This window comes from Sturnira hondurensis, unplaced genomic scaffold (assembly GCF_014824575.4).
Source record: "Sturnira hondurensis isolate 20B ecotype Veracruz unplaced genomic scaffold, ASM1482457v3 Scaffold0002640, whole genome shotgun sequence".
NCBI classification, from domain to species: domain Eukaryota; kingdom Metazoa; phylum Chordata; class Mammalia; order Chiroptera; family Phyllostomidae; genus Sturnira; species Sturnira hondurensis.
The window spans coordinates 3,491,422-3,515,888 of record NW_028075271.1 but is presented as its reverse complement, the minus strand read 5'-3'; the positions used below and the strand labels follow the sequence as shown (position 1 = coordinate 3,515,888).

General features: G+C 50.7%; 1 protein-coding gene across 1 annotated transcript in view; it reads left to right on the top strand.

The window, feature by feature from the left end:
- The window catches only part of KCNJ6 (potassium inwardly rectifying channel subfamily J member 6), a 185,584-nt gene that overhangs the window by 135,095 nt on the left and 26,022 nt on the right, over positions 1 to 24,467 (top strand). Inside the window, exon 3 of the mRNA XM_037040636.1 lies at positions 12,240 to 13,160. Within this exon, the coding sequence (XP_036896531.1) occupies positions 12,240 to 13,160 (921 nt within the window). The remainder of the gene's footprint in view (positions 1 to 12,239; positions 13,161 to 24,467) is intronic.

Below are 24,467 nucleotides of genomic sequence, written 5' to 3'. Positions count from 1 at the left end.
GAGAAGAAAAATGAGAGATTCCTGGAACCTGGCAAAATAAAGAACCAGAAACCCACATCTCTGAATCCTGAAGATTCAGGCCTCTGCTCGTCATCCTTCCAGCCTTTAGTGGGCAGCACACCATGAGTCCAAGAAACGAGAAGAACACTTAACATGCAAGAGACTGCCACAAACAAAGCCGACAGGGCTCTCACTTGGCTGGTGTCTTGCCTTAAGTGCCACTTGGAAGAGAACCCAGAAAGCTAGCACAGCTCATAGGAAACCGAGTTGTTCAGAAAATAAAGACAGGGCGGATGCAGTAGGGGAGTCATTTCCTTCTCTGAAACCTGGGAAACACAAGCCTCAAGGAATTCCGGCCTCCACGTGAGAAGCCTCGTCAGAATTTATGGCTAAGTGATACTTGATGTGCTTTCCAGAGAAAAGCAGAGGCAGTGTGCCTCACTGGACACAGATCGTTCTAGAGCAAATTGCAGGTGGTGAATATTTATCAGGATGAAAGCTCGTAGGGGCCACCATCTGCCCACGGTCCTGAGAGGGGAGACCATGATGTGAGGAAGTGAGGCCTAAGATAAGTAGTCAAGTGATTATGTGGAGCCTTGGAGCTTCTGGCTCTACATCAGTGGCTCTTTCCTCTGCAAAACTGTGGGTAAAGAAATGCTCATTTTCGAGAGCTGAGACAATGACCAAGGGGAGCAGAATACTCTTCCAAAGAGCCTGACATGCCAACTGCAGACTTCTCCAGAACAACACAGTTAATGAAGTGCAGAGTGTATGCCTTTCGCATTCAAGTTCTGATAGGAATTTCAACATCTCAGTAAAAGCAGTTCTGTTTTACTGATTCAGGAATTTGTGTAGCCACTGAAACACGTTCAGAGCGTGCCAGCCTTCCCAGGAAAAGAGGAAGTCGGCATGAGTCTGTTTAAGATGCTAGCACTTAAACTCCAAGTACAAAATTAAACCACACAATGCCTCTACAGTATGCATTAAAGGTGAGGGCAAGGGGGTAATGAGGCCAAGAAATGACTGTTTCCTTGTGAAATGAAACACACCTTGTTAAAGCAGAGAAAATACCATGAAAGCCTACCTTCCAGTCCCCCACCCATTTTTGGCTGGTAGCAGGCGGTGCCGCCCAGCAGGTATGGGTGCCGAGCCCTCGGTTGCGTGGTCAGCGCCCCAAGTGAATCGCCCAGGACCCTGCTCCTTCTCAAACCCAGTTATTGTCGCCCCCAGGAGAGGGACAGCGGAGGAAATGAAATTCGATTTTCCACTTGCTAAAATTCTTAACAGTAAGGGGTTTGCAGGAAACGGCCTGAAACTTTTGTCTAAAATTGGAGCTCTGGCTGATGGGAGGGCTGGACTGACCATTCTTTTCTCCTATGTGAGGCCCCATGATGCGGTGTGGTCTGTGCGGGCCCCAGCCGGCCTCGCCCCAGAAAATGCACAAGGAGATGTCATGCTCACCAGGCAGCAAGGGAAGGGTCACCCTCAAAGGGCTGCCCCTGCCCTTACTCAGGAGCTGGGCAGAGGATTTGCAGGGTTTGGCATCCCGCAGAACCTGTGTGAGGCGTCCTGTGTCTGTCTCAGCTCTGTTAGGGGCTGAGAGCGCATGTTCTAGCCCCTCCCCGCCCTCCTCATGCCCCTTGGGGAATTGGGTCTATTCTGTGGGCTCCCAAGGTGGATGACCGCAGTCCACGGGCAGGATGGAGAGAGGACTGGATGGGTTCTCTCTGTCCTAAGCTGGGCACAATCTCGTCACCCTTGCTGTTCCTCGCATAGTGCCATCAGCAGACAGGAAAGAGCTGGTCCTCTCTCTGCAGCCAATGCTTGGCTTTGCGTTTCATTCCTTCCCAACCCCTGGGAGACCTTGTTCATTTTCTTCCAGAATTTTCTTTGCTCCATTTCCACTGCCTCCTCCCCTCCTTCATTTGGAAGGACCACCCTGCCACCCCCCCCGCTTCACCTCCAGACAAAATGTTCCTTGCAGCTTCGGCCCTCTGACACCCTCTTCCCCTGCAGCCTGACCTTCATCCTGACGTCCCTATTCAGCGTTGCCAGTGGTCTCGGGGCTGCCAAACCCAGCGGCCCCTGCTCCGCTGAACACACGTCCTGACCGCCCTGAGCTGGACCCGCCCCATCTACAGAGACTCCTCACCACCACGACCTGCTCCCCCTCACCTCCTGTGCCCACTGCTCCTCCGAGCCCTCCCTGGCCTGCCCCTTGGAGATGTGCCGTCCTCCTTCCCTGGTGGTGCCTCTGCCCGCCATCCTCAGGGACAGTTCATTCACCCACTCTGCATTGCTAGGCTGGGACGTTTCCCTTCCTGGTCTAAGGTTTTTGTAAAAGGCAGCAGAATGTCCCCACTTCCCAGATGTCTACCCGTCACATTAAATCCTAGAAAGGATGTTTTTCTGAGCCTGCCCTTTCTCTATCTCCACCATCCCCACTCTGGTGGGGATGTTGACTTTTGCCCCCGGCATGACCCCTCAAACCCATCTCTCCTTTAGTTTAACTTCTTCCCCTCTCCTGGGGTCATTCAGTCCACTGGAACAAGAGGCAGGCAAGATCCCTCTCGTTGCCACGCTTATCCTCACATTGTATACACGTGTATACACAGGTGTGCAAATGCTATTGCAGAAGAGAAAGACATGAGCTTCAGCACCTCGCCACCCGGACAGAGAGTCCTAGTCCCACCACACGTCAGAGGTGTCCCCTTTAGCACGTGACTCAGCCCTGCAGACCCCCACTGCTTTGTCGGCAAGATGGGCCAACACTTCCCGTGTGGCTGCAGCGCCCAGCCCTATGCCTGCCACACAGCAGCTGTTCCGTGAGGGTTGGCTTCCCTCCTTCCACACTTCAGGGCCACAGTCACTTCCTACCTCCTTCAGGGTGCCACTGCTGACCTCTGCCTCTGACATGCTAGAACGTTCTTGGTCTCGTGTTCTCAGCACTGAATGCAACTTCACGTGGATATGGGACACCCCATAGCAGCTCTAGTGTTATTGAGCAGGCTCTCAGCGTCCAGAGGGGTCTGCCCATCTGTGTCTTAGATTGCTTCTGAGTTCCCCACAGTTTCCAGGACAATGTTGAGCTTATAACAAGTGATTATTATAGCTCCAAATCGTGTGCCTTCTTCAGCTCAGATACTATCATAATTGCTACCATTTGTTCCGTGGCGGCTGTGTACCAGGTGCTATGCTCACATCACTTAGAATATTTCTTCCCCACAGAACCCTGTGAGGTAGGTCTTATTACTCTCATGTTACCATTGAGGACACTGAGGCTCAGAGACAGAGTGGCTGAACAAACGCACACAGACGGCAGTGGAACCGCAGGGTCCCACCCAGACCTGCCGAGAGCGCCAAAGCCCGTGCCGGTCGCCATGTTACCAGGCTACGTGCCAACGAGCAGAGCAGCACCTCGCTCTCCCGCGAACCCAGCCGGGTAGCATTCCGCCCCGTGTGCAGAGGAAGCACCTGTGGCCCCCCATGCCCCTTGGGGGCTAGCAGAGCTCCACCCAGGAGTTCATCCGGAGCACTGGAAGGATTCTTGCTCCCGAAGGAACCACCTAGTGCACGTGTCCTGAGGGACAANCGCCCAGCCCTATGCCTGCCACACAGCAGCTGTTCCGTGAGGGTTGGCTTCCCTCCTTCCACACTTCAGGGCCACAGTCACCTCCTACCTCCTTCAGGGTGCCACTGCTGACCTCTGCCTCTGACATGCTAGAACGTTCTTGGTCTCGTGTTCTCAGCACTGAATGCAACTTCACGTGGATATGGGACACCCCATAGCAGCTCTAGTGTTATTGAGCAGGCTCTCAGCGTCCAGAGGGGTCTGCCCATCTGTGTCTTAGATTGCTTCTGAGTTCCCCACAGTTTCCAGGACAATGTTGAGCTTATAACAAGTGATTATTATAGCTCCAAATCGTGTGCCTTCTTCAGCTCAGATACTATCATAATTGCTACCATTTGTTCCGTGGCGGCTGTGTACCAGGTGCTATGCTCACATCACTTAGAATATTTCTTCCCCACAGAACCCTGTGAGGTAGGTCTTATTACTCTCGTGTTACCATTGAGGACACTGAGGCTCAGAGACAGAGTGGCTGAACAAACGCACACAGACGGCAGTGGAACCGCAGGGTCCCACCCAGACCTGCCGAGAGCGCCAAAGCCCGTGCCGGTCGCCATGTTACCAGGCTACATGCCAACGAGCAGAGCAGCACCTCGCTCTCCCGCGAACCCAGCCGGGTAGCAATCCGCCCCGTGTGCAGAGGAAGCACCTGTGGCCCCCCATGCCCCTTGGGGGCTAGCAGAGCCCCACCCAGGAGTTCATCCGGAGCAGTAGAAGGATTCTTGCTCCCGAAGGAACCACCGAGTGCACGTGTCCTGAGGGACAATGAGCTCTGGCACGGCCTCCTGCCGAGTCTACCAGCTTCTTCGGGCCTCACTTGCTAAGCGTGGAATAAAAAACGGAGGAGAAGGAACTAAACGATGCCCAAGGTTCCAGGACTAAAGCCAGTCCATGGGGTGCCCTGTCCTCTATAGGTGCACAGCTGGGCAAGCAGAGCCCAGAACTCACTCAGCCCCCTCACCCCCCTCACCCAGGCACCCTGCGCAGTAGACAGCCCTTACAATGTGGGCGACAGGCCTGAATGGTTCCTAAAGGCTCCAACTGTCGAAGGTTCTAAGTCTCAAAATCACCTTTAAAAGAGAAACCAGGATATGGAAGGCCAGTCTCCTCGGTCCAGCCCAGGGGGGGCCTGTCATTTCTGTCCTCTAAGCAATGAAATGGCTCATTGCACCAAGTCCTATCGCAATGCAGAGCACCCAGCGTCAGTCCTCTGACCTTGCAGTGGGGCCTGGACTTTCTCAATTGACATTCCCAGAGTGAGGCCTCAGGATACGGTTCCAATGGGAACCCTTGGCCCCTTGGTCGCCGTCACGCATTCCCAGCAGAGTGGCAGAGCCGTTCTCCTGCAGGTCCGTGACTTTACTGTAATCACCTCCCGTAGTCCCAGTAGCTGCAGGCACAGAACAAACCCGCTCGCCTTCCGAGGACGCAGCAGACGAAAGTCTGCTGAAAGCGGACTTCCCTCGAAGCGGGAAGACCCTCAGACAAGGACTCACACAGGAGACAAGCGCCGGGGCACAAGGTCAAAAGGGAACTGCTGACTTTGCACTGGAGGCACTGCTTGTAACTGCAGCTGAGTCTTCCAGCTCTATCTGGGCCCGAGAGGGGAAGCATGTGGCCAAAACAGCAGGGGTGACGGTCACAGGGCAGGCCCGCCCTGACCTCAGCCTGTAGCCTCTTAGCCCGGAGCCCACTGCTGTCTGCAAACCTTCTGCCCAAGCATTTCAGGAGCTAACCCTCTCCTTTAGAATACATGTACGCTTTGCTTCTTCTAAGACAATTTATTTACAGTGCGGTAAAAAATACATAACATGAAATTGACCATTTTAACCATTTTTAAATACCCAGTTTTGTAGCACTGAGTCGCAGTCACATCACTGTGCGATCATCACCCCCACGCCCCCATCTCCAGAACTTCCTCCTCTCCCCAGACAGAAACTCCACGTGCATTCAACATTCACCACCACCACCCCGGGCCCTGGCACCCACCACGCCACTTCCTGCCTCTGTGAGTTTGACTCCTTAGATACCTCTTGTGTCCGGCTCATGTTGCTTGGCACGATGCCCTTCAGGTTCCTTCCTGCTGCCGCAAGAGTCAGAACAGCCTTCCCTCTGAGGCCGAGTGGATGGACCACATTATACTCGTCCACTCCTCAGTGCGTGGGCACTTGGGGTGTTTCCACCTTCCAGCCACTGTGAATGATGCTGCATGGACCTGGGTGCACAACTGTCTGCTCTCAGGTCTTTTCCCGACCAGTAAAGATGGGAAAAGCTTTGCCTGGTAGCTTTGCCTGGTCTGGGATTAGGCTGAGCTCTGCTCTTTGCATTGCTAGATGCAGACTGAATTCGGTGCATCTGCGGAAATACGGTTTTCTTGAAATTCACGCTGGAAAATGAGCCCGCGTGAGCTCCTTCACGACACAAAGCCTATGCGAGGTGTCTCCCACATTCCCTTCCCATCTGTCTCCCTTCTCCCCCACCTCGTGCCTGCCTCTCTGGGAGCAGGCTTCATCCCTTTGGCTGCATTTCCTGTCCCTCCCCCTCTGCCCTTGACCGTGTCTCATGTTGACTTCCATGCCATCGACACCTCATTCCACCACTGCCTCTTCCTCAGAGCATCAACCTCTCCCCTTGGGCTTCTTCTCTGCATGTAAATGTGCTCAAAACTCCCCCATTTCTATAAACGTCCATCTATAAACACACACACACACACACACACACACACACGAGCCCTGCTCCAGCAGCTCCCTCCAGCTCTGGCTTCCAACACAGGCCTCCAAGGGCTCTCACTTCTCCCCGGATCGATCACTCCTCCTCCTCCCACTGAGACCCAGCTCCAGAACCCCTCACTGAACGGGCACCAGTCTCACCAAAGTCACCGACTGTGTCCATTTCCTATGGCAAAGCCACAGATCTGAACCTTTATCTGTGGGATAAAACATCTGGATTTTTACGTGAAACACGTTTGCTCTTTCATTGGTGGCAGAGCACTGACAGCCACGTGTACACGGTGGTTTTATTAGAAACTAAAACGTGGAAAGAGCTGGAAGGCTGCCTGAAGTGTGCCCTTGTTACACACTCAAAAAAGCCCTTCTTATGGGTTTAGGGTTCATAAAATTAACAAAATGAACTACAAAGTCTCTGAAGTGAGAGGGGTCGGCTTGCGCTCGGGTTTCGGGGGTCCTTTGGAAGATGCCGCGAGTCATGTAAGCACAGGGCACACACAGCAGCTAAAACAGCAGAAAGGTGCCCTCTCCCAGCTCTGGGGGTCAGAGTCCAAGGGGAAGGTGTCGTGGGGCCGTGCTCCCCAGAGGGTTTGGGGGGAGAGTCCTTCCATCTTCTCTCGGCTTCTGGCGGCTCCAGGCATCCTTTGGCTTGTGGAGCGTGACCCCCATCCCTGCCTCTGTCCCCACATAGCCTTTCCTGTGTCCCTGTCCTTCCCTGTCTCTGATGAGGATGTTCCAGGGGGTCTGGGCTCCACCCTAACCCAGTGTGACTGCACCTTGACCCTCTTCGTTAGCTGCATCTGCAAAGATCCTGGTTCCAAAAAGGCCATAATTTGAGTCTCAAGATGGACGCGACTTTGGGGGAGACACTGCTCAACCCAGTGCGTTTGTGAATCCCAATTTTCAAGCCCCGTGGACACCGCTCAGTGGCCCTATGCAGCACCTGTTCTGTATTTAAAACAGAAATGGCTTCATGTTTCCTACTTACTTTTCAGATGACAGAAGCACATTAAGGGAAAATTTATATATAGAAAAATCAAAGAGAAAGCAAAAACACCCACGAACTTACAACTCAGAGACAGAGCAGATTAACATTTTGGAGAATGTTCTTCTACACAAACACACACACATTATTGCCAGAGGTAATACACACCAAAGGGGCTACAGGGTTCATATTCTGCTTTTTCACCTAGCGCTATGGCGTGGGTTACCTGCCAGGTCAGTGAACACGCGCCCATTCATTCGGTAAATAGGTGCTCTGTGCTGGGCACTTATTCCAGGGCCTGACATCCATCTGTGAATAAAACACACAGAGATCCCCGCCCTTGAGGAATGGCCCCTCCCACAGGGGCCAACAAAAATCAAAGCAGTAAATAAGCTCTCATGCTGGAAGGCGGAAAGAGCGGTGAAGACGTACACGGTGGTACAAGAAGGGGGACCTCAGAATTGGGCGGCTGCAATTACAGTTTCCGAAGGGGGATAAATGTTGGCATCATTAAGAAGGTGATCTTTGCACAAAGAGGTAAAGACCCCAAAACACTGGGGAATCACTTTTCATGGCTGCATAGTATGCCATGGGTTACGTCGGCAAAAACGTGTTTAACTAGTGCTCTGTCGGTAGACACTGAGGTTGTGTCTAATTTTTCACTGCCGTGAGAGAGGTTGCCATGTGGCCCTGTCGACAGTTGATGACGTTTGTGAAATTATTCCCTCGGAGTAAATGTCTAGACTCTAATCCGAGACATCTGATCACGTCCACATCGCGATTCTTGCCGCCACCCCGCCCTGCACGACACTGCCTTCCCCACGCACACAACCCACACTGCATTTGTTGTGGATTTTTCATTTTGCTGACTTCAGAGTAGAAAAATGTGATTGTATTTGCATCACTTTTACTTGGCCGTGGTTGAACAGTCTTTCCAAAATCTTCTTATCTCTGTGCACGTCTTCCCTTATCAGCTCCTTGTTCATTTCCTGTCATCATATTTTCCTAGAGGATGTTCATTGCTTTTGTCAATCAGGAATGTGCATGTCACGTGTCACAAACATTTTTCCTGGTTTGCCTTCTTACTTTTTTTTACCAACATTTAACATTTTTATATTGAGAAAAATAACAGTGCTTTAAAGTAGTGTCTGGATTCCTATCCTGGTTAGAAAGGCTTCCCAACCTTCAGAATTATAAAACTGCATCCCTACTCCTGTAACGTTTCTTTTTCTTTTTTGCATTTAAGTTTTTAATTCACTTGGCATTCATTCTGATATAAGAAACAAGGAAGGGACTCATCATTCTCCTCCCAAGTGGGCATGTGCTAAAAAGCACCCTCATGCCTGCCCCCTGAGATGCGGGGCACGCCTGGCCCCCCCCCATTTCTCTTCTCCTCCTCCTCCCCTCTCTCCTGCATCCCTCTCAGCACAGCCTCTGACTCCCCCACTGCTGGCTTCTTACTGTAATTGTTTTCCAGGATCCTGCCTTCCATATTCTCCTCTCCCTGTGTGCAGGCCCTCCAGCACGTCCATCCACACCTGTGATTACCACTCCCCCTCCAATGCACTGAGAACCTCCCACACGGGAGCCCGGTCAGGTCACTGATAAGCTTTAGTCCCACACACCTCATTTCCCACGGGAGAGTTCTCCTGCGTGTCTGTAGACACCTCAGACTGAACCCGCCCAAGCCAGCATCACCCTCAGTCCTCTCTGCCTCACCCGGCCAGCCTCCAGACCTCCTCCTGCCCACCAGTTCTTCACCCTCGCAGGGGCTCCCTTGGTTCATCACCCAGCCATCTCTCCTTCTAACTGCCATCGCTTTGGTCTGTGGTTCAGCAAACTGCAGCCCTGAAGTCAAATCCAGCCTATGGCCTGTTTTTGCATTGCCCATAAGCTAAGAATAGTTTTACATTTTCTAAGAGTTGTAAAATTTTTTAATAAAATGGGGAAAATGGGCAACAGAGGCCTGTGTTGCCTGCAAAGTCTAAAATATTCACTGTTGGCCTTTTCCACAAAATACTCACCAACGCTTGCCTCTAGTCCCTACTCCGTACCACGGCCTCCATAGGGGTCCTTCTAAAACACGTGAAACGTTCAACCACATCACTCCCCAGTTTAAGGCCCGTCTCCTCAGTCTGGCACAGCAGCCTGCAGGCTCCAGGCAGGTGCTCTTCCGCCGCCGCCGTCTCTGTCCTCCCCAAACAAAGCCGTTTGGTGCCTCTGAGACTTTTACACCTACAGTTCCCTCTCTTCAAGGGCCCCAACACCCCAGCCTTCGTCTGCTGGGAAGAAAGCACAGAGCATCCCCTCATTGAGCAAATCCATCCTGCTCTCCACCCAAAACGGATACAGGGCTGATCTCATTGGTGTCTTCCCTTGCCTCTCTTTCCACATTGTGTTTCAGCTTGTTGCTGACTTCCTGCCAGAGAAGTGCCTGCCCAACGGGGTCCTTTCAAAGCTCAGTAACAGACCTCACATGGCAAAGTAGCCTGCATGTTAGATTGCCCCGTCTACTCAAGAGTGTTACAGCAAAGTTACCATGCTCTTGATTCATGGGGGGGGTGGGGGGCGGGGAGCGGGTAGGGAAAGTGCAGGGAAGTGAGCTGTGTCTGACAGACCACTAGGGACTCTCAGTTGCACAAGAGCTTTCAGGGGGTTATGTCAGGCGAGCCCCTTGTCACAGCCCCCCGCCCACAGAAGGGCAGGGGCGTAGGAGGGACACAGACACTGTTTGAAGCCAGAAGGGCACACCTGTTCCCGACAGGCCAGGACTCAGTACACGGCCACCCCTCGAGGCAGAGGAGGCCGGGAAACGCGCTCCAGTCCTGAGCTAAAAAAGGGGAAACAGATTGGAGGGTCTACTGCCACAATCCCAGCACTGTCTTGGTCACTGTCAAACAGGTCCCGCCAGCTCAGGACAGACGCCTGGAGCTTGAAGGCTACAGCTGAGCTGGGGAAAGCGGGAACGCAGCTTCAAAGTGGGCTGTGGGGGTGGACGTAGATTTCCTCTGTGGCATTTTCAAGTATGAAGTAGCACTGAAGGCTGGTTCAAAGGGAGCCAGTCCCACGGAGCACCTTCTTCTGCTGGAGGACTCCGGTAGGGAGGGGCTCAGGGTGGCCTTGCACAGCGAGAGCGCTCCCCGGGGCAAAGCAAGACCTCGCACCAGGCGCACAGAAAAGAAGGAGAAGTCAAGCTCCTGCCTCACCGGTGAACGGCTGTCAAGGGCCGTGAGTCGAAAGTCGAAGTTGTCCAAGCCAAAAGCCTGCTCGGTGGACCAGAGGCTGTCTCTTCCTTGAGCTGAAAGATAAAAACAGATCTATGCAACTGATTTGTAAGGGAACTAACCGACCAGGAACTAGGTTAATCCATAAGTTAAGTTGGTACCACTTGAGTCCCACCCCCAGCTGTTTTCTGGACGAGATAAGTGTTTTCTCTACAGACAGCATTTGGCCTTTGACCAAGGGGAGAAACGGGTTGTCACGGACAGACGTGCACAACAGAGTCGAGGGACCCAGAATGGAAGCCTGGGGAGAGAAGCTGCTTCTACCCCCTTTAGAAAGATCCCCAGTAGCTGGCTGAACCAGTAACTTCAGATGGTGGTTTATATGTGTTTACACGGTAACAGTGCCAGTTCCAAACTTCCCTCCATACTCAGATTCGGGAAGAGTTTTCCTAATGCATCAGTAACTGAGGATTCCACCCGTGCATTTGCTCATCACAGGGGCTTCAGGAAAAGTAACCACAGGCCAAAACTGCAGCCATTCAACGTCGAGGCAGAAACCCAATCAAATGTGTAAACACTTAAAAGGAGAGCGATTTTCCACATTTTGTTTAACCTTGACATTGAATCAACCAACAAAAACCCTATTTTTTTAAACACTGAAATTTGACGATTTAAAGGCCTCATTGAACATTCTTACCCCAGACAGAAATAGCTAAGGAAGGATTTCTGACAGAGGAATATTCATTACATGTCTGTTCCGGGCAGGTATGCAGTTTCATCTGATCTTAAAGCAACCCCATACACGAGGTTCCATGGTGGCCACTTTGTAAATGTGGAAACTGAGGCTTGGTGACTTCAGATAGTGTCTTAAGTCTACTGGGACTGCCACAACAGGCACCACACACTGGGGGGCTTAAATGACAGAAATGTATCGTCTCACCGTTCTGGGAGCCGGGAGTTTAAGATCCAGGCACCAGCAGGGCTGGTTTCTGGTGGCTCTGGCTGGTCTGGAAGACCTTCCTTCCCGCTCACAGACGGCTGCCTCCTCACTGCCCTCACACATCCCTTCCTCCATGTGTACATCCCTGGTGCGCTGTATCTTCCTCTTCCTATAAGGACACCAGTCCTATTGAAGGAGGGACCCTCCTCACATGACCTCACTTAACCTTAATTCCCTCCCTAAAAACCCCATCTCCAGCTACAGTCACATTAGAGGCTAGGGCCTCAACAAATGGGTCTGGTGGGGCGAGGCTGGCACCCACCCCAGTCCATAACAAACGGCGTGCCCGCCTGCTGAGTGGAAGGAGCCAGACTGTCAGGTCCGAGCATTCTTCCCTCGGGACGGGCAGCCCCCCCAGGGCCAAAGCATCTCGGGTGAGGTGGGGAGACCTCTGGCTGCAAGAGCTGACTCTTAGAACTCGCTGGCAAGGGGGCGGTTTCACAGCAGGGGGGTCTGTCCTGGCAGGAAGGGCAGAGGAGTTCTCACACAAAAGGGGTCCAAGTCCCACTGGAGACCTGTCCGATGACGCCAAGTAGACACGGCTTCATCTGTGTTGTTAACCGCTCCATGAGTGGTGTCTGGCTTCACTCTCACACACCGTACCCAGTGTGGCTTCCATCACCACCCCAGGGCCGCATTTCATTCGGTTTTTCTTTTCTTTTCCCCAAACCACCAGCTAACGTCCTGGAGGGTGACTCCATGGACCAGGACGTGGAGAGCCCCGTGGCAGTTCACCAGCCAAAGTTGCCTAAGCAGGCCAGGGACGACCTGCCGCGGCACGTCAGCCGAGACCGGACCAAAAGGAAAATCCAGAGGTACGTGCGCAAGGACGGCAAGTGCAACGTCCACCACGGCAACGTGCGGGAGACCTACCGCTACCTGACCGACATCTTCACCACGCTGGTGGACCTCAAGTGGAGGTTCAACCTGTTGATTTTTGTCATGGTTTACACGGTGACGTGGCTCTTCTTTGGGATGATCTGGTGGCTCATCGCATACATCCGGGGGGACATGGACCACATAGAGGACCCCTCATGGACTCCCTGCGTCACCAACCTCAACGGGTTTGTCTCTGCTTTTTTATTCTCCATAGAGACAGAGACCACCATCGGCTACGGCTACCGGGTCATCACAGACAAGTGCCCCGAGGGGATCATCCTCCTCTTAATCCAGTCTGTGTTGGGGTCCATTGTGAACGCATTCATGGTGGGGTGCATGTTTGTAAAAATATCACAGCCCAAGAAGAGGGCAGAGACCCTGGTTTTCTCCACCCACGCGGTGATCTCCATGAGGGATGGGAAGCTGTGCCTGATGTTTCGCGTCGGGGACCTTCGGAATTCCCACATTGTGGAGGCTTCCATCCGAGCCAAGTTGATCAAATCTAAACAGACCTCAGAGGGGGAGTTCATCCCTTTGAACCAGACGGACATCAACGTTGGGTATTACACCGGAGATGACCGCCTGTTTCTGGTGTCCCCACTCATCATCAGTCACGAAATCAACCAACAGAGTCCCTTCTGGGAAATCTCCAAAGCTCAGCTGCCCAAGGAGGAGCTGGAAATTGTGGTCATCCTAGAAGGAATGGTGGAGGCTACAGGTAAGGCACGCGCTGTCCTGGGATGTCTGTGGGGCCCATGCTTGTTGGAGACTGGCTCGCACGGTCTTACCTATCACAGGTATGGCAAGCTGAACCTCACTCACCCCTGACTCCCTCCCCTCACTTTGTGAAAGAGTACGCCTGTGTCTTATGACCACAAGTCCATCCACCAAGATGTCTAACCATTTAGCTTTTTAAGAGCCCTTTGGAAACAAATTAATGAATATTTTTAAAATATTGCTTATAAAAATAACAAATATTTTAAAAATATTTTTAAAGATAAAACGTATGTTAAAATTCCAGATGTTTACTTAACATTTAACTCTAAAGTGCTTTTTAAATGGCTCAAAAAACATGGCCCAATTTAAATGCTTGAGGTTATTCATTGCCAAGCCAGGAAGAAGAAGTTAAGCCTCTCAAAGGAAGCCTGACAAATTGCTTTAATAAAAAGGTACTTCCCCCTCATCTTTGGGAGCCGCGTGCAAGGCCCGTAGCGCGGGTTTTTCTTTCACACCAAGCGAGCGCTTGGCGTCTGTCTGCACACTCTGCCCGCCGAGCCCCCAGCAGGCCCGGCGCTGCAGACCCAGGGAACAACTCCAGCCAAGCAAGAAGAAATGGAAGATCCACTCCTCAGAACCCCACTGACCCCTCTGCCGTCAAGAGCTAGTCATCGGTATGTTGGAGGGAAGATGATCTGTTCTCAGAGCAGAGAAGTGGTCAGTTTTTATTGAAGTCCTCACTCATAGCTGAACTTTACCCGTATTACACATCCCAACAGCAAAGCGGGTTCTGCCTATATTTATCTAGAACATTCCAGAAAACAGAGCCATAAATTCTGACTTAAGCTAACAGTGGTGCTCCCCAGGAAGCGTCCGAAGGTCGTTAATCTCTTTACTGTTCTGAGCACGGACGGCAGCCCCGGGATCCGCTCTAGTTATACGACCGGCCCTCCTGTGCATTGCAGGCTTCCACGGGAGGCTCGGGGTTCGTTGGTGTGCTCTGAAAATGCATGGCCACCAGCCTGGCCCCAGGTTCCTCATGAGCCCATCAGCTGACCTCTGTCACCCCTTCAAAGGCCAGGCACGGGTCCCACGTCTCTGCCTCCCTGTCCCCAGCAGGCAAGATTATATCAAAGTTCTCGCACAGTGGTGGGAACCTCTGCAGTTGGTTTGTAAATGCAGCAAGCAACGAGCACGTGAGTGGCAGGCTTTGCGTGGAGCTCAGTGACTGCGTGGGCTCTTTTTAATGCAACAAGGGACTAACCTGGAAACGGATTTAAAGAATAACACAATTATTATTGTGAAATATTGAGTGTGATAGATGGGAACAGGGCTATTGGTACCTCTAGCCTGACTTTGGGTATATTTGTGAAGCAAGGTTGGGGGCGGGGTGGGGAGGGGCAGGGAGAGAGGAGGAGGGAGGCAGGGAGGATGTGGTTTGAACAGGAGCTCTGTCATTTCCCACAGACCAGGCCCTCCTCCCACTGGGCGGAGCACAGGGACTTAGGGTCCCCCTGGTGGTGGTCCCCGAGGTGCAGCCTCTGGCAGCATCAGCTGGCCCCTGGCGATGCACATGTAACATTAGGTCTCTCACTACAACTCTCCCAAGAGGACGTGGCGGGTGACAGTGGACAAGCCTGTTATTGTTGCATCTCTGAGCTCAAGAAGCAAAAGCCCCTGCAAATAGGTACCATCTGGTTAGAGGTGTTCCCCTGAGCTTCAAACGACAGGAGCTGTTCCCTCAACCCAGAGCCCAGTCTCAAAAAAATAAATGAATCTGAAATAAGCAAGTTATCCTGGTGACGTCCCTGAGTCAGCATTCTCCCTGCAGCGTAGCTTGTCTTTCTGGTGACAGCTTGTAAGGAGTGAGCCCTTCCAAAGAGAGGAACATTGTTTTCCCGGTAATTAACAGTGATTCTTGCCTCTGAGCACCCGGCAGGCTTCCTATTGCTTTCTTAGAGAAAAAATAGGTGCCTGAAAAAAACTCATAACACACACCTCTGTTCCTGGAAAAAGGCAACTATTAATTCTCTCTTTTTTAAAAATAGTTTTCTAGTTTCTGGAAAGTAGAGGGAAGAGTGTTCTAGAAACTTCTGAGTTTGTCTGGAAGCTGGACATGCCTTGATCCTTTCCCGATGAGATTCGTACAGTTCAGTATTTCCGGCACTTCTGATCTCCGAGGCTTCAGAGGGACACTTTTCTCTGTGAATAAAACGTGCCACTGGTATTTATGGGCATTAAACAGACCCTTAGGGGAAGAAATCCTTCAATTAGTCAAAGTCACAGGAACAAAATGATGGTGGACCAAGTGCATGCTGAGGAAAACAACTGCACCAGGGTCTAATTATTCACTGCAGGGCTGCATGGGACACCAAGAGCTTTGACAGCAGCAAGCTGGCCCACGACGGCTTCTGCTTCACTCCTTTCTCCTTTCAAAAATGTCTGAGTTGACCTTAAACCACTGTCAGTGATCTCCATCACCAGGCCTTTTTCAAGCATGAGCCTCACACGGCAACTCTGATGCACAGCCCTCTTCCTGTCACCCACAGCATGGACACACCCTGACCACGCCCCGCTGTCTCCTGGAGAGCTGAGCTACCCTGCAGGAAGGAGGCTGACTGCAGGGTCCTTCGGTCTGGTGCGTCCCAGGTCACTTGGTTCCCCACGGACACACGATGCCCCATGGCCAGCTGTACTGCAGCAGGCCTGCTTTGTCCCGGGGCTCAGAGTCAGGCTTATTTCTAAAACACAAAAGTAAGATCCTTGAAGGCAGGGTGTGCATGCTGCCCAAGTCAGTGCCCTGCAGGCCCTGGCTCCAGTCCTTCCTTCATTGAGGTCTCTGGCCTCATAAAAGACAGACCGGCCTCCTCAGTGGGTAGCTCAAGTCTGGTCCCACCCAGACTTGGAGGGATGGGCACAGTGACCTCTTAAGAACTGTCCAGTCATGTGATTCTATTTTTGAAAATGAATCCAAAACCCTGGAAAATTCTGACACCAGCCACCCAGACATCTGGGAACCAGCCGCGTGTCTCATCCCACAAATATATTTTTAAAGGGGGCCCTTTATGTTCCTGACACATGGGTGATTTTGCGATAGTGATGTTTACAGAAGGCCTCACAGCTACGTAAACAAACACGCTCAGCAGCTGTGGCGAGTGCGCGTTAAAATAGTAAAGCATTCATATAGGCTGTTATTTATAGAGGGCAAATTGGCCTGGAGGCTAGATGACAGCCACCCAGAGCTGGGCCCGTCGCCAGCCAGCTCCTCACTGGAGCCTTTCTGATTGACGAACTTCCATATTTACCCCCAGCGATTATGCAGCTCTGACAAGCAGCCCGTTCCAGCGCTGCACGCAGTGCATGGGCCTCGTTAGGATAAACCCCCCTCGAGCCTTTATCCCCCACTTTTTATTTTGGAAACTATAAAACTTATACAAGAAGAAGCCGAAGAGTATCATTTACTCCCACATCCCCATCATTTATTTATGTAATTGTCAATGTATGGTTAAAACTTGTTCCATATACATCACCACTCACTAACTGCCCTCCAGCATCATATTTTATCAGCAATAATTTCAGTATGTTTCTTCAAAGCATAAGGATCCTTTCTGAAAAATAACTACAACACGATTTTGACCCCAACGTAATTAATGATCATGTCTTCAGATCCAATATCTAAGTGTTCCAATTTCCAGTTGTCTCATAAACGTCTTTTTTTTTCTTTAATTTAAGACTGCTTGTTTGAATCAGGGTGCAAATGAGGTTAATACACTATGATTGGTTGCCATCTCTTTTTAGCCTCTTCATCTATGAGTTCCCCTTCCATCACTTTTTTTTCTTTCAAGTTTTTTTCAAAGAAGAAATCTTCTGAAAGATTTAAATACTGCATGAAAAACTGGGGCAAGTGGAGGACAAGAGGAAGCCAACTAAGTGGCGATACACTAGATAACACTTGATAGATGAGGAAGCAGGGAGGACTTGCCAAGACTTACTGTTTCCGGGTTACCAAGGAGAAGGGGCAGCCTGCACCAGAAGTAGGTGAGAGCTAACCAGAGTAGGTGGCAGCAAACCGGAAGCCGGTGCTGGGAAACCTGAAGTGGGTGAAGGTAAACAGTCCTTCACCAGAGGGAAGCTCAGATCCATTGCTAGAATAATATTAGTCACCTGGAGAAAGTCACCTAAGTCACATTGCAGATCACAGCATTTTTTAATTGGAAGGAGTCTTCACCAGGTTCTCACTTTACAGATGGGAAAATGGAGGCTTGGCTACCGGAGCCCACGGATGATGGTGTTCAGACTCATGGTTTAATGACTTTTTTTTTTAAGATTTTATTTATTTATTTTTTTAGACAGGAGGAAGGGAGGGAGAAAGAAAAGGAGAAAAACATCAGCGTGTGATGACCTCTTGCCTCTCTTGCACCCCCTCCTGGGGACCTGGCCCACAACCCAGGCATGTGCTCTGGTTGAGAATTGAACAGGCAACCCTTTGGTTCCCAGGCAGGCACTCAATCCACTGGGCCACACGAGCCAGGGCTCAGTTTAATGCTTATTGTATCACAAGGGCTATGGGTTCATGAGGATTCTGCAGAGAAATGCACCAGAAAGAGACAACTGTATCTAATGTGCAGACAGGCTTTCCTATCTTGGCTTCCACTGTTAGTTCCTCTTTTTTCTCTAAGGTTTCTATTGGCCTCCAATGTTAGCAATTCATTTTAAAATTCTTTATGGGCTTGCATGAACTTTTAAGAACCACGTATTAAAAAGAGAGGTGTTGCAAAAGGGTTCTAAAATTGAAATTAGGTAAGCATTGTCTACAAAACTATGCCTGAAGGAATACGCCGTGCTGTCAGATCTGATTATCAAGTACCATTCTTCTCTTCTGTAATCAAAACGCCATTTCACTATAATAGGGGAGAAGAGGGGATCACGGAGTCTGAAAGGTGGCATTTCTCAGGTAAGAGCGTGAGGGTTCATGCTACGGTACTCTTGAGCTGTTTCTAGCAATATTTCATACCCATTACCTTTTACAAACCTTATTTTCTCCTTTTGTTAAGCTGCTGCTAACCCTTCTGTTGGGAAGCCATTCTCTCCAGATTTGCTGTTTTTCTCTTAAGGTTTATAGCCCGAACTACCTAGCCTAGCAAAACAGTTCATTGATGAGGTCAGAAATGCTAAGCACTTGGGTAAAAATCTCCTGCTAAGTCTCTGTGAGGAGCAATGGGTTAAAGAATTCAAAGTCATGAATTTATTTTCCTAGATGGAAATCTACTGTTCTTCAATATCAAGAAATCCAACCATCCCTTCTTCTTTGGGCATTGGGTTCAAGGGAACTAACTATTCACGGCTTCTTTCAAAGCGTCCAGCGGGTAATGTAATATACTCGAGAAGTATCATTAGCTGGATAAAAACTGGTGACATGTGCTCCCCAAATATGGTAAACTTTTTGTGATCCTCAGTTTGGGGATGCTGTGTTCTGGTTCACCAAATGTCCTCACAGCCTGGGTTGGGTGCTGCAGGGCACACAGAGTTTTCAGGCTTCCCACCAGCCCTCTAAAAGGAAGAAAACTGCAATTCCTGTAAACATTTCCTACAATTTAAAAGGCATTTACTGTCCCATAATAGGCAGTGCATCAAGGTTACCAAACAGTATCGTGGTCAATAAAACCGAAATACTGAATAATTACAAACACGTTATTATTAAAACACCAGTTCCAGAAAATTCGTTGGTCTTCCTTCTCGCAATGGGTCAGGAGGAGCTACTAACATGAAAGCTCAGAAGTCAGTGGTGGTGACATGGTACATACAACTTAGAAATCAAACCCAAGGGGGAGAAAGTGCACTAGTGCCTCAAAGTCAGCTCTGACTCGAACTCTAAAGTCACTACTCCTGTTACGAGGAAACTGCACCATTCAAATGGCGAGGTGAGTGTCAGGTAGTGAAAGCCTCTAATTAGCACACCCTTAAACAGAGCTTTAGGATTTCCTAGGGCATTCAGTAATACGAGCACAGACAGCTTGTGCCAGTGAAGCGTTTCTACGCGGCAATTTCTAGTGACCAGAAGAGGCTCACTGGGGAAAACCACATAAATTATTCACACACACACACACTCACAAACAGAGCGAAACAGCCAGAGAGACTCTTCTTCCCCAGTTAAGTGTGCCCTGGCTCCTCCACCTACACCAACCTCCTTCCAAAACTTGTTTGTCATCCTAATGACTTAGGACAGCTCTTTAGAAAAAGGAGTCTCAGCTATGGTTCGGTTTGTCTGCACTACCTCACGTCACTTAGTGTCAGTCCATCCTGGGTTCGAGCCACTGTTGCTAAACTCACTGGTTTGCTCAACCTCTGTTACGCCTCAGTTTTGCCACTCTAAAATGGAAACGAAAATGATACCTAGGCCCCCAGTGACCTTTCAGCATCCCAAATTCTACCTGATCATTTCTTCCCCCACAAACTGGGAGGGCAGCGGGGAGCAAAGCTGGAGGAGGATGGGGAGCTGAGCAGTTGGACGCAGGGCCAATCCCACGACGTGGACCTACTGTTTCCAAGGACCTTGCACCTCCACGGAATGACAGATGACCCCCCCTCTGAAGGCCATCTGAATGGTCTAAATGGCAAATGTCACCTGCGATGATAGCCAGCACAAGAAATGCACACCCACAGCATGGGAGTAAATGCCAGCCTGGCCTCTGCCCCAGTTACCTGCCAGGAATTACAAATCGATGAGTCTGAATTAATGAGGATCATGGGACTCAGAGAGATTCTGCATTCCTATAAATAGCAACATTTCATCCTTATCATTTCTGCCTGCAGTGGACACAAGTTCAGAATATTCTCAGGTCTTCTGAGGCAACTGCTCAGAGGGGACAGGACCATAGTCTGCATTTGAAAATCGTATTTCTACATTCCCGATTCCCCTCCTAGGTTTTTCATAACCTAGGTAGCAGCTGAACCCTCAATTTAGAATGTATTTTTGTGCTGCTAACTCATCTAATACTAACTTACATAGTAAGTCCTTACAGATACTTCTGCTTTAAAGTAGAGATGTACTTCAACAAAGCGAACCACACAGGTGAATTTCTACATTCACCTGTAGAAACAGCCAATTCCACTGTTTTCTATTTAACTAAGAATGATAAGTACACTGTAGCTGTGTGCTTTGGCCAAGTCATGCAGGAGTAGCAACCCCAAGGGTGAAAACACAAGGTTTAGTTGTCACTCACAGCACATGTCAGGGGGCTCTGCGCACATCCTGCTCAGTCCGGGCTGCAGACCGAAGAAGCAGCCCCGTGCGGAACACGCCATTCTCAAGGCAGGAAGAGAAAAAAACGAGAAATGGTGGAATGCCTCTCGTTTGCTCACCACTGATTAGTCATAGCAAGTCATATGGCAGGGCCTGGTGTCCACAGAATGAGCAAATGCAATTCTCTTATGGGAAACAACTAAACGAGAACAAAATAATACAATCTACCACAGATACCCACATGGTTCTGAAAGCCAGGACACTGAGTTGGAAACTTTTGCAACTTAGGCTGTGAACGTGTGCAGTAGCCATCAGCGCTGTTCACCAGGAAAGTCCGTCTCTCATCCTCCAGACTCATGGGAGGCCCACATTTTCCTGTTCCTGTCAAGCACGGTCTGCTACTCACGTTTGTCCCAGCAGCATAAGCATAAGGCAGGACTATGCTCTGATGCAGGCCACAAGGCAGCACTGCGGCCTGTCCCCGGCCCACTTTTACAATTCTCATAGAAGCACCTGTCACAATGAAGCCTCTGTCATCCCAGGCCCTGGACTGGCTTTGAAGAGTAGATTCCTGCCAAGTCACTTGGGTCATGTAACACGACTGAGAAATAGCCTCATGTGGGGTTAAGCCACTGGTACTGGGTTGTTGGTCCCACGGTAAAATCTAGTCTGTCTTGCCCGACCCAAAATGCCACCCCAACATTTCGTCGGGTTGGCTGCTGTCCACCACTATTAGCTCCCAACTGGCTGGGAGATGAATTCATGGCGCGCGGTTTTGCAGAACTCCTCCCTCCTTTGCATTTTATCTTCATGGGTTGAGACTTGCAGGTCAGACAGCCTGATTCAAATTTGGCTCCACTCCTGATTACCCACGTGATTGGGCATCTCATATTCCCATCACCGAACTTCTTCCACTCCAAAAAATGAGAAGGGTACACACAGAGAACAGACTGAGGGTTGCCAGATGGGAGAGGGCTCGGGGAAGTGGGTGCAAAAGCGGATGGGACTGCGAAGTGCAAACTGGCGTGACAGAACAGTCACAGGATGTAAAGTACAGCGCAGGGAACACAGTCGGTGACACTGTAATGACTGTGCACGGCGTCAGGCGGGCACTAGGCTTATTGGGGGAATTGGTCCATAAGTTATATAAACATCTAAACACTATGCTGTACACCAGAAACTAATATAATATTAAATGCCAACTGGAATTGGAAAAATTAAATTTTCAGTTTAAAAAAATAGGAATGATATTTACAAGAGAATTCCACGAGGTGACTCACGCAAGGCGTCCATCCCGGGACCTGGGCGCACATGCGGTGTGTGCTTGGTAAATGTAGAGAGCGAGTCGGTGATGCTACCAGCCACGCCACCCCCGTCCGTCTCCCGTTAGCGGCTGTCGCATACCCGTCACTTCATCAGATGCTTCAGGGGTTATTTCCAATCCTCAGAACAATTCCGAAAGGGAGGTGCCCTCCCCATTGAACAAGTGCCGAGGCTGACTCTTGAGTGGGGGAGGTAAAGCCAGGGCGCCACCTCGGGGCTGCCCGCCCTCCTGAGGTGTCGGCCCCAGGGCCCCTCCAGAGGAGGTCCCGCACACGAAGCACACTGCAAGCAGTGGTTACCGATGAAAGGTTATTAATGCACTGGCGGTCACAGCCCGTGATGTATCTCTTTCCGTTTGTGGCCTCAGCGTCCCCATCGGGCTCACCCCACCACGCCACAGGAGGCCAGCGGGGGCGATCTGCCCTCACGTACACGTCAGCATTAAGGCTCTTCACAGGGCACCCACTGGCTCACGCTCTCAGACTCTGCCCAATGCAGCATCATCACCCGGTGACCGTGCCAACTGATGCTCCAGCCCAACCCCATCCAAACGGCACGGTGCCACGCCAGGTACAACCCGGAGGGCAGCCCAGCAGCCAGCTCACAAGCCCAGAGGGGAGAAAAGAACAACGTTTAACGCTGAGGGGGAAAATCAACTTTGACTCTGCCAGAAAGCACCACAATGAAAACATCTAGGCCCTGGCCGGCCTAGTTAAACCCAGCGGGGGTTTCCATCTGCCACGTGTCCACAAAGACCCTTTCTGGGTCTCATCGTCATCATCATCATTTTCTCGCCCCACTGAGACCACCCGTAGACGGCTGTAACTGCACGTCGCTAAGCAAAGGCATGTCCTGTTTCATTTTCTCAAGCATATGCTACACAGGGTGACCATCAGTAGCAATCTGTGGGAGCGAATGGGTCGAGGAGGTAAGGGGGTAAGGGGAGGACACAGAGGAAAGGGGACCGAGCAGACAAGACAAAGATGGAATCCAAAATGCACTGACGCTGTGTTCTCATTGCACCAGATTAAATCCATTGCCTACAACTCAGAGAGCTAACTTAGTCATAAAGTACTGTCATTTATTTGCTTTAGGTTCTTGGTTACATATATTGTCTGTCTTCCCACACAAAGTTGAAAAAGTGTACAGCCTATGAAGAAAAATGGTGTTGGTCTGTGGTTCTTGCAGAAACTCTTAAGAATCCACAGGGTCCAGTGTGGAGCAAGAAAGCTTTCCAAACACCTCTCAGGGTCCTCCCAGCGTGACTCCTCTGTGTTCTTCCAGAGGCGCCTCTGGGAGTTTAGCAGGGCCTGCAGACGCCTTGTCAGACCCCAAGACTAGGGGAAGAAAGAGGTCACGTTCATTAAACCCAAAACAGACGGGTCATGACTGTGTGTGAGGAGACAGCAACTTGGTGGGTAACAACCCCGATCAAGAGCAAAGAAGGGCAGGGTGTTTCCAATGCGACTTCACAGCCTCTGCTGTGGCGGGCAGGGGGCCATGCCCTGTGTTTGGGAGGTGGACTAGCAAAGGCCTCACCTGGGGCTGCAAATGCACATTCCTGGCACTGAAGGGGCCAACTGTGGGCACTTCAAGTTCCCATGTTGGCAAAGCAAGGTGGCCTCCATTGCCACCTTGAAGGGTGGACTGACACAGTAGCACTTAGCATTTTGTCTTGAGTTCAGTCTGATACATATGTGCTCAACCGGGTGGAAAGGGGCCTCTCACGAACAGTGAGCATCCATAACCCGGGGGGGCAGTGGCCCAGGGGACAGAGACAAAGAAAGTGTCAGACAAAAGTGCACAGTTGTCTTCAGTTCTCCTCACGTGCCCTGCCCCGGGGTCTCTTTTTATGATCAAATAAAATCCATAGAAGAATCCAAGCAGTATGCATTTAAATATAAATGCTTAGTATGGGTTTTTATCCACCCACCAAAAGTCATGATTTTCGCTTTCTCATCTCTCTTCAATCTCTCAACACCATTCCTTCTTAGATAAAAACCTGGCTTCACACTTAGTTGAGAAAATAGAAGAAATCAGACGGGAACATTGGCATCCTCCCGGGGGCTTATCCACCACCCCCACCTGGGCCTTTAAGCCTGGTCTGTCTCCCTCCTGTTCCCAGAGAGCCCTGCTCCACCCCGGCCACCCTGGACCCACCCCTGCACCGAAGCGAAGTCTTAGACTGTGCCCCCTTCTTCCTTCCCTCCATCAGCAATTCTTTTCTTAATGGTTCGTTTTCATGAGCCTCAGACTATTCCCTAAGACCTCTCATCTTTAAGAACAAACAAAAACAAAACTCTACTATTCTTGTCATCATGTCCCTTTCCAGTAATGTCCCGTTTCTCAACCCTCCTTCCCACGTCACTTCCAGAAAGAACTGTCTGTCATCTCCACGGCCAGGGGTTTACTTCCCATCCCAGGGGACACCCACCCCTAGCACAGCCCTGAAACTCGCCAACAATGTCCCTCCCGATGACGACTGCAAGGCCACCCCTGAGTCCCTGTCCTACGTGGCCCCACCACATTGGCACAGCTGACCACTGCCTCCTTCCCTACCTGCTCTTCCCCGGTTTCCTTCTCTGCCTCTGCTGCCCTCTTCTTCCATGAAAGCTCTTCCCCTCCTCCCCTGCAGGCTGGTTCTCATCTCCCCAGAACTGCCGGCTCGTCCCATTGAGAGTCATCTCCCCCATTTCCAGCCAGGCCCTCGGCTTCAATGGCCATCTTTTCTGCGTGTGACAA